This window comes from Natator depressus, chromosome 26 (assembly GCF_965152275.1).
Source record: "Natator depressus isolate rNatDep1 chromosome 26, rNatDep2.hap1, whole genome shotgun sequence".
NCBI lineage: Eukaryota > Metazoa > Chordata > Testudines > Cheloniidae > Natator > Natator depressus.
The window spans coordinates 2115380-2125968 of NC_134259.1; the positions used below are offsets into that span (position 1 = coordinate 2115380).

The window sequence follows — 10589 nt, forward strand, 5'->3', positions numbered from 1 at the left end:
AATTCAAGCAAAGAGCTGGCTGGGAACTTTTCTTCTTTTTTTTATTTAAAAGAATTCTTAATTTTCACCCAAAAATGGCACTTTTCCCCCTGCATGTTTCTACCTGCTCTAAACAAAACAAAAAGAACCAGCCAAGCAATACATCTGAGGTGAGTCTTCGATATTTGGGATAGGAGGGGAAAAAATCTTTGTGAGTGAAATGTGACCTTCTGACATACTGGTTTTTCCTTCTAGGGACTGTTGCTGACTTTATCTGGCCCCTGTATGTGTAGATCTGCGTCCCTCTCAGGCCCCATATCTTCTTTCTGCTCGGTGGCTGCATCGCAAAATGGTGAGTCCTTTCTGTGCAAATACTTTGAAAGGGAAGAAGACCCTTTTCTCTGTATGCAGGGGAGGGGGAGTGGAAAATGGACCGAAATATCCCTATTGTTTGAAAAGCCACTTCCCCCCCCCCCAGACCTTTTTGCTCAGAGATGTTTGATTAGAGTGGAGCGTGGCAGGGGGCTGGAATTGACCCACCTTGTGAGGAAAGCCGGCTCCAGGCCTGCTTCAGTTGCTTGTTGTGTAATTTTCAGCCAGGATTGATAGTTTATCTGTCTGTGTTAAAACACTTTATCCGAACCCTACCAGGCAGCTCTAGCGAATTGATTTTATTACTCACTTAAATGCTAGATATCTCTTATCTAGCATGACCGAAGAGGCTGTTTGTTTGTTTCTATGCAGTGTCCTTCAGGCACACAATCACTGCATGATTTAGAGGGGGAAGCGCATGCTAGCCAGGGGGAGGATGGGGGTGGAGGTAAACTAGCTTGTTATACACGCTGCTGGGAGGGGTGGCGGGTGAATTGGTGATAGGATAGCCCCATGGTTGTGTCAGAAATTCACCTGCCCGCTTGTCCGTCTTCCTGAGCCCGTTCCACAGCCCGAGCAGCATCCCCCAGCAGCTCCTTGGTTTTTAAATTGATCTGCCAGAGAGAAACGTTTCCCTTGTGTGGAACTGGCACTGACTTTACCCTTGCCCGAGGCCTACGGTCACGCCTGGGCCAGCTGCAGGCTTCCAAGCTGTGATGCTGCCCTGGGTGGAACCTGTTACGGCCTGGCAGCTCGAGCTGTGCCGGGCTGAGGAACTGGCGGCTGCTGGCAGGGGAGGTGCATGTTCTTGCTCTCGGTAGCAGCAGTTGTTTGTATTGTGGTAGCACGTAGAGGCTGGAACCCCATGCTGGGTGCTGCACAGGATCATAACTGGAGACAGTCCCTGCCTCAAAGAGCTCGCAAGACGAAGGGTCGGAGGGAAAATGGGGGAAGTCACTTGGCTGGGGTTGCCCAGTAGGTCTGGGGAACAAAGCCCAGCTTTCCTGAGTCCCAGCCTGGTGCCCTGGCCATGGGCCCCCCAGCCCCATATGCTGGCTTTGAGACCGGACTGTGGGGTTAATGGCGCAGAGGGGGCTGGCCTCATCCATTCTTGCAACATCAAGTGCGAAGGTCAGGCTCCCCGCACAAGGGTACGAACGCTGACGTCAAAGGAAGCAGCTGGTGATTCACTAGCTCCTCTGGCCCTTTGTCTCTCTGGCTGTAACTCATCTGGGAAATGTCATACCATCCTTGAGTGTTATCATTCCACTGCCAGTTTGCCCACCCTGCTGGGAGATAATCCAGCCTCTGAAGGAGATATTGGCCCTGCCAATACAGGCTTTCTGCAAACCGCAGTGTAGGGGGACTTCCCCTTCCCTTGGATGACTGCATCTATACTGCACTGCAGAGCACTGCCTATGGGGAGACCTGGGCTTTGTCCCCTGGTCTATTCAGAGATTCCCAGGCCAGAAGGGAATCTTGGGGGGGAGGGATAGCTCAGTGGTTTGAGCATTGGCCTGCTAAACCCAGGGTTGTGAGTTCAATCCTTGAGGGGGGGACCCTTTAGGGATCTGGGGCAAAAACTGGGGATTGGCCCTGCTTTGAGCAGGGGGTTGGACTAAATGACCTCCTGAGGTCCCTTCCAACCCTGATATTCTATGATTCTATGACCGCTGTGATCAGCTCGTCAGGCCTCCAGTGTAACAGAGGCTGGAGACCCTCCCGAAAATCATCCTTAGAGCAGATCTCTGTGGTCAGTGTTGGAGAATCCACCACGCCCCTCGGCAAATTGTTCCCGTGGTTAATCACCCTCAGTGATTCATCTCCCAGCCATTGGATTGTTGAGCACGTCCCCCTGTATGCCTCAGTTTCCCCCACTGTAAAATGGAATGATGGTACTGACCTCTTTGAGCTCTATGGATGGAGGGGCATATGAAAGCCAAGTGCTACTGCTGTTCATTAAGGTTGCTTCGGTTAGTACATGCAGTCCTGCTTTGAGCAGGGGGTTGGACTAGATGACCTCCTGAGGTCCCTTCCAACCCTGATATTCTAGGATTCTATGTCCTGCAGGGTTCGAATCCTGCACCGTGCCCTGGGGAGTGGATGAGCCAGGAGCCAGTCAGCCTTCTCCGTCTCGAGGGGCAGATGTGCCGGGAGAACGCCCAAAGCCAATGGTTCTGTTCATTCCCAGGAGACTCTGGGGGCAGCTGAGTTCAGAAGCCCACTCAAGGCCCTGGGGGGTGTGGGGCTTCTGAGGGTGCAGGTATATACATAATGGGTCGGCCCCGTGCTCAGAGATGCCAGTGTAGCACCACGCCATGGTTCCAGCCTGCTTTCCCCCATCCTTGCTCAAACAGGGTGGGACTGCTGCCACCCCCTCCCCCCGCAGCGGCGTCTTCCCTCAGCCAGGTCTGCTCCCGTCGCTGGGAGGCTCTGCTAACTCTCCAGGGGCTGGATCCTCTCACGCCCAGCGTCCAAACTGAATCCGCAGGGAGCTGCGCTGACAGACCAGCCCTCATCATGGGATATGCCCCTTGTGCACGCGGCTGGCCCGGGTACGAGCAGCACACAGGGTCTCTGTTTTGCTAATGCTCTGCCCAAGGCTAGTGACTCCACTGGCTTTCTGAGGCTGCTTCTCCCCCCCGCACCTTCTTTAAAAATCATGTTTTCAAAGTTAAAGGACACGTCCACCAGCCCTGCCTGTTACAACTAGATCTGTGTTTGCAAATCCATGCAACTCGTTCCTTAGGGCACCGGTGCTCCATTCAGTTACCCTGGCCTGGCACTCCCGGGTCCCTCTACAATAGCCAGCCAGTGCCTGTGAGCTACTCGCCAGACGGTGAGCTACTCTTCACCTGTCCTAGATGAAGGCAGGTTCCATTGCCAACCCCCTGAGCCATCCAGTGCCCTTCCCTGTGACCCCCCCCCACACACACACTGATCCAGGGCTACGGAGCAGCTCATGCCATATATGACAGTCTCTGGGTCCTCGCTGGCCAATCATGGGGGAGAAAAACAACCCTGCTTGGGGCGAACTGCAGTGTCTAAGTCGTGGTGACCATGTCTAACTATCACTGCACTGTTCAATCCCTCCCTGGGAGACGGCCGCTCTCACGGTGTGCTGGACACCTGCATTCGGGTGGCGCCAGGCTATCAGTACTCATAGTTCAGCAAGAACTCCAAGCACTGGCCTGCTGGCGGCCTTTGCTTTGGGACTAGGTCCGGCTAACTGTGCTCAGCCGTCGCTCTGGAGAGAGAACGTCTGGTTGGCTGCGGAGAGTTAACGTAGCCAAGGGAGGATATGCCTGTTCCCTTAATCAGCTTTGCCTCTTGTAACGCTGCCCACATGACAGATGCATGAGAAGGGTTTGGCCTTGGCCCCCCGCAGGCCTGGGTAAGTGATGTCTTTTCTTATCTCTGCTGACTAACCAGCATCCTTCAGCGGGAGTATTTAAGGCTGCGAGTGAGGAGAGCTGCAGCAGAGAAGCGCTAGTCCAGCAGAGGCAGCCCCAGAGACACTGACGCTGGAAGCCTGAGCTGCAACCAGAAAAGAAAAATGCTGCCAGCAACTTTCAAACTGTGTGCCGGGATCTCCTACAGACATCTGCGCAACATGACCGGTGAGGGGGGCGCGCAGCTGTCACTGGGGCAGCAGCTGCCTTAGGAGCTGGGCTGGGGGCGGCTGGCTTGAAGGCCCCATTGCTGTGGATTCGACTGTCAGATTCAAAGTGCCTCGTTTCTTGCTCCTTAGTAGTGATGTTTATTTCTATTACGGTTACTCTGTCTGCGACCCCAATTGCCCCAAGCACTGGGCAGCAAGAGGCACCCCTGCTCTGTGCCCTGCTCACCACCCAGGAAGCCAGCAGGGATCACTGGGGGAATTCTCTGCTGTGTGTTACGCAGCTCAGACCCTCAGCTGGTGTAAATTGTCATAGTTCCCTTGGAGTTAAAGGTCTGTCCCATGTCCCCAGTGGTTCCAGCTGGCCTTAAAATCTATTCACCTCTCCCCTTTTTGCTGCCAGGAGACTCTTTCCAGCTCAACAGGGGAAGGGTATGCCTGTTTCTGAATGCTGAACAGTCCTCTGTTTCCAGGGAGGCTGTTATTTATAGTGCCATAAATGTACCTATGTACAGATAAAACATTCTCCCTGCCTTGAAGAGCTCACATGGAAAGGACTTAGATTATCCACTCCAATGGCTAGCCATTGGCTCTCTTTTCCAAACTGCTGGAGAGAGAGAGAAACTTCCAACAGACTCTTCTTGGCTTCTGGATGTCTCGGTTTCTGCTGGACCTAGGGATCAGTTTGAGGTCTAGATTACACATCGCACCATGTTTATGCCAAAGACCATTTCTTTGGCAAAAGTCATTCTGCAGGCTTGGAAGAAGTCTGCCTCCCTTCTGCTTGGTGTGGTGTTGCACACGCAGCTCTCCAATCCCAGCATGTTGTATAGGCAAACAGCTTCTAGTCTCAGTGTAAAGTGAATTTTCCGCTATGGTGAACTGCTGGATTCTAGAGCACACCCCCCCCCCCCGGGGTGTGACTAGTCCCCATTCCCCATGTTTTGCACGTCCTAGGCTCCACATATGGTCCCCAAATACAATTGTGACTCTGTTGGGGAAGGGCCTACGTTGATTTTCTTTTAAAAGACCACCACTCTTGCAGAAATCCAAAGCAAACCAAATGTGCTGCTGTGTACACATGCTGCTGCTGCAGCCGTGTGTGGACAATGATAAACCCTGTTTCTGTAGATGTACTGACCCAGCCGGTGATGATGGAAGGTAAATAAAACTAAAAGAAGGATCAGCGTGGGCCTGATGGGAGGAAATTGGCCAGGAACAGCTTTATCTTCAGGCAGGGTCACAAACAGTGAAGCATGAAAAGTAAACTGTGAAGTTCGTAGCTCTTTTCACTTCTATCTTACCCTCTCATTTCAAGGCTTGAGGAGGCAGGCTGCTGTTGCTATCAGCCAGGAACTGAATAAACTCACCTTTGCTGGCCCTGGTCCCAGTAAATGGATCAACCAAGTTCGCAGGAGGAGCTCCTTACTTAGTAAGTACCATAGTCTTACCATAGTCAAATGTATAGTGACAAGCAAAGGGGGTGATCCAAGCCTGATAGACTTGCACCTGGCTCCAGTGGGAGCAGGATTGAGGCCCAAGTCCTTTAAGAGGCTGCCGCTGTGGTATAGACTCAGACCTGCTGATGCATATAGAAATGTACAGCCTATGCTGCAAAATCTAAATACAGAAAGATAGCAGGAAACTAGCATCACTCCTAAGCCCCCCAGCACTGGTGCTGAACTGGAAAGGTTACTTAGTTCAGCTAAGTTATTCGGTCCTGTGTAGAGGTCCTGTGTAGGTGAGAGGACAGAGCTGCAACCAGCACTGTATAAATGCCCAAGTAAAACCCTCTACTCCAACCCCTTTCAGGCTCCAGGTTGGAGGAGAAGCCCTTCAGTGAAGTGGAGATGTCCTACATTAAACAGGGAGAGGAAGCCCTTCAGAAATCGCTCAGCATCCTCGGGGAACAGGATGGCTGGAAAACTGAGACCATAGCGGTACGATTTCTGACTTGTGGTGATTTCTGACTTGTCCTTTTTCAACTGCATCTACTGGGAATACTAACTCTTTGGGGCTTTGACTTCCTGTAGGGGAATGGGGACAAAGTGCTGAGCAAGATGCTCCCAGACGTTGGGAAGGTATTCCGGCTAGAGGTGGTTGTGGACCAGCCCTTGAACTCTGTGTATGATGAGTTGGTGGAAAGAATGGAGCAGATGGGAGACTGGAATCCAAGCATCAAGGAAATCAAGGTGAGAGACTCAACTGCATGCGTTCTCCGAAGAGGGAGGAATGCTTGCTTTGGCCCCGATGCAGCCAAGGACTTAAGCACATGCTTTGCTGAAGAGGGGCCTTTATGATTAAGCAGTAAAATAAAGGGTTTTTCTACTATATATTTTAAAGAGAGAAACGTCTAATGTGCCCAAAGGGGTAAATACAGCTGGCCTGAAGGGTGTTCCAGCCTTTGAATGCCAGCTCCAAGCTTAAGCCGTTACCTTGGCTCCACTGTGCAGCTGATATGGCGCGTGTTTGGCAATAGCCACAAGGTGTCAGCAAAGGGGAGAAGTCCAGTTCTTTATCTCAGCAACCTGTTTCTAGGTGGAGGTTATGGAATCTTATTGCAAGGGGGTGGGTGTCCTTTATCTACTGAAGTGGTAACAGTGGTGGCCTGCTGCCTGACTGACGGCCACATCTCACACTAGGTGAAATGTTCTCCCACACAGCACAGCTTGCTCCTAGAGCGCTGAATACCGAAATCCATTTTCCCCCCTCAGTGTTGCAGGACTACAGAGCCAATGAGGTAGACGTAGCAGGCTGGGGGAGGGGGGAGGCACAGAACTTTATTAAATGCATTGCACAATTCCTAGTACAGGGAGCCCGAGAGAAAAGTGTGGCACAGAGACATACACCACGACCCATGGGCTATTAAATGTGTAAACAGCCCTGTTACGCTGGCTCTGTCTAACGTGTAACTGTCACCCTCCAGATTCTCCAGAAGATTGGGAAAGACACCGTGATAACCCATGAGACTGCTGCGGCCACGCCTGGCAATGTGGTGGGACCACGGGACTTCGTCAGCGTGCGGTGTTCTAGAAGACGTGGCTCAACGTGTGTCCTGGCAGGGATGGCCACAAACTATGGAGCGATGCCAGAACAGAAGGGATTTATAAGGTAGGGAACCCTCCAGCTGTTGTCTTGCTTTACAAAGCTGGAGCCAAAGCTACAGTAGTTGGACAGCCAGGAAAGGGCACATCTGCACAGCGGGGGGGAGGCGCCATTCCCAGCTCGGGTGCCCGAGTACAGTGTCAGGGGGTGGCTAACCCAAGAGGCCATGGCCTTGCTGCTCTTTGGAAGTAACAGCTTGAGCAGAGCTAGCACACGTACGTCTGCCAGTCTGGGAGCTGCTGATGTGCCAAAGTACAGAGGCTCCTGCTACCAGCCTGGGGTGGGAGGAGGGCTGTAAAAGAGGCGAGTATGTTAGTTTGGAGTCCTGCCTATTTTATACATTTCAAGCTTGCTTGAGCTGTTATCTTGTCCCATTAGCAAGTCCCTGCTATCACTGGGGCCTCAGGCAGTGGTCAAACCTCAAGTTCTCCCCAAGGACTGAAATCCTGTAGTCTGTAGCATGCCGTTTCCCCAATCCTCCCTTAACTGGCTCTTGGCATTCACCAAACAACCAGGACTCAAGGGCTAGAAGCTGGCAATCTCTCCTGTGGCTACTAGGCCACACTGCTTTTCCCATTCTCTGGTTTATCCCACTTAGGCCAGCTAAGCCGGGTTCTACTGTACAGGTATCTAGGTGATGCTCTAGCCTGCCCTCCTATGTACCTCAAACCATCTCCTGGGGCCTCCTGGCCTTATGTGCCACGAAAAAGGAGGCTCTTCACAGCCAGAAGAGACTATTAAATCATCTAGTCTGACCTCCTGCATAGTACACGCTATTAAATTTCACCTAATGTCCCTTTACTAAGCTCAAAGCCCCTACAGCATTTCACTCTTCAGTGGCAGAGAATTGATCTGATATCTCATCCCCATTACCAACAAAGATTCAAATGTGTAAAATAGGCAGGACTCTAAGGTCCCCCAGCCCCTGCCCCTTTTTGACTGGTACTGTCTCTCCCTCCTCTCCCATCAGATATCTAGTAAATGCACCCTTATTTCTCAACACTCATTCTAGGCTGTAGGAAAGTATAGCTAGGCAACTTTTAAATTTAACTCCAGGAAGGAGCATGGGCTGCACCCCCACGAGTGAACAGCATGGGGGTAGCAGCCAGGCTTGGCACAGGCACTCATTACACACCTCCATTAAGCAGATATAGTCTTCAAAGTCCTCTATTTAACCTGAATTTTAAAAAAAATTGGCAGTCAAGGGCTAGAGAGACTTAAATCAGCAGAAAGACTCGTGGCCAAGTCCTGCTACCTGGATAGCAGTGACTTGTGCCATGGGAAATTTCTGGCTGCTGGGAGCATGCTGAAGCATCTTCTAGGGCTCTGTAGCAAACTCCAGCCTGAGAGGTGAGGTATTGCCACCCTCCTGCCTTTAAAACTGACTCTAGAGAAGACACACACAGTTGGATGGTAAATCATTGTCCCTGGTTTCCTAATGCAATGTTTTCCTGCCCTTCTCTAGAGCTGAGAACGGTCCCACCTGTATGGTTCTCCATCCACTGCCTGAAAATCCTTCGCAGACCAAGTTAACTTGGCTACTCAGCATTGACCTAAAGGTAAGTGCTCATATGGAACCTCATTCAAACAGTATAAATGAGTCCTCTCAAGAAGGAGTCTGCCTCGGAAGGGGGTGGTTGTCTAAGGTTAGGAAATTAGGAGCAGCTGCTTAACTTCTTGAAATGATATTCTCCTGACTGAAGTCATTCCTAGTGTGGGTCAGGTGAAAACTATTTCATAGTTCCAGCTCTTTCCAACCAGAAAGAAGTGGTTCATGTTTCATCCCAACCCACTTGTCAATCTCATTGCAACTTAAGGTGCAAGGTTGGCTCCCTCCAACCCCCTACTCCTTAGGCCCAGTAAATACCTCTGCTTTAACACATGCCTGCTCTCTTCTTTTTCAGGGCTGGCTGCCTAAGACGATAATCAACCAAGTCCTTTCTCAGACCCAGGTAGACTTTGCCAACCACCTGCGCAAGCGCTTGGCTACTCCAACCACTCCAATTGCTGTCAGCTGCTGAACCCTCAAGAACTATTAATCTTCAGCAACAGCCAGAAGCCTACCTGATGTTTAGATTTCGCCTCAGAGGTGATTATCCTGTGTAGTGTTATCTGAGACATGCTTTGGGTAAATGAATGGGTTTAGGTTTCTAATGCTGCATTGAGTTCGCTGGGCTCCCTTCTTAGCTGAACATATCAGACTTGTTGGTGTAGGCAGCCACTTCAAAATCCCCCAGAAGGTATGTCTGACTGAAAAGGCTACTGCTCTGTGCTCTGCAACAGCTTCTGATCAAGCGGGGCTTGATGTCAAGGCACAGAGTAGAACACTCAGCGAGAGCTCCAGGTTAACCCTCACTTTGCTATTTCCCTCATAGGTACTTACAGTAGTTTGCTGTACAGGAACACACTCTTTAGCTTTAAGATCAGAAGTGAGTTATAGGTTTAATATATAGCTCAAGGCATCTTGCAATATCCAAAAAATCAATCCCTGTGCAGATCCTATTATTGAATTGTTAGTGCAAAGGGAGATTTGCCAATTTATACCAAGCTAGCTTTCTGTTTAATTTAAATGTGCCAATGTAAGTTACTTTGCTGCTCTTTTCTGTCAGCGAACTCTAAGCAGCCCTGGTCTGTTGAGTACACATTTAGCATGTACTTACACAGCCCCCTCTGAAAGTGGGCAGGAATAACTTGTCTTAGTGTCTGACTTGATTTCTCATAAGACATTTTATACAGTTAGCATAGTAGGACAGTGCATCTTTGTAAACTTACACTTTTACCTAAGAACCCAATACACCAGCATTAGTTTTGCACTCAGTGGAATTCAGCTGTAGGAAGTTAATTTATAAAGCCAGTTTGCAGGTATTTATTTTTCATGTATAGACATGCATAATGGACTATTTAATATTTATTCTCAGTGACCATGGAGCTCTAAGCAAGTTTATTTTAGGGGGTGGGGGTTCCTTATCCAGTAGGGAAATTTTAAGCAATGCTTGACTTCCCTAGAACCAACCAGTTCCTGGACCCTGCTGAGATAAGACTGTTGCTATGCAGAACTCTGCAAATATTTCAGTGTAATTCTGTAGTAGCCTAATGTACTGACTCAGTTTAAATAATCCACTTTGATGTAATATGTATAGATACTTTTAAAATACATAGCTGAAAAAGATTAAAATTCTTGCCTGGCTCTCTTTATCCAGACCACAGAGTGCAAATGTAACAACTTCATACAAAGCCTTACTCTCCATTATTAGTAGTGTTAGCTGTGAGTGGGAAGAAGAGACTTGTCTTACCATATAAGTCTGCTACAGCTGCTGCATGGCACCAAGACAAACCCCTGTGATTAGAGACGCTCCTCCAGGACAAGGTAGTGTTTTACAGGCACTGGATAACTAACTTATCTAAATATGCTTGAAAGCCTGGGCCCTGGAATTTAATCTTAACTTGCTCTCTCTACCCACAACAAAATAAACCTTTAGATGGTTTGTTAGTGCCATAAGGCCTGAAAAGTAGC

The 10589-nt window shown here is 49.8% G+C and overlaps 1 protein-coding gene across 2 annotated transcripts; it reads left to right on the forward strand.

Annotated features, from left to right (window-relative positions):
* Positions 1-201: 201 nt before the first annotated feature.
* On the forward strand, positions 202-10177 carry STAR (steroidogenic acute regulatory protein). 2 transcript variants are annotated; one of them, XM_074940098.1, is made up of 8 exons: positions 202-331; positions 3784-3971; positions 5289-5402; positions 5783-5910; positions 6004-6162; positions 6897-7081; positions 8541-8634; positions 8980-10177. In XM_074940098.1, exons 2-8 carry the CDS (start codon positions 3908-3910, stop codon positions 9094-9096), a joined length of 861 nt encoding a protein of 286 aa, XP_074796199.1. In that variant the 5' UTR covers positions 202-331; positions 3784-3907; the 3' UTR covers positions 9097-10177. The 2 variants fall into 2 exon arrangements, with proteins under 2 accessions (XP_074796199.1, XP_074796200.1); XM_074940099.1 differs by lacking the exon at positions 202-331 and adding an exon at positions 2427-2614.
* The last annotated feature ends 412 nt before the right edge of the window (positions 10178-10589 follow it).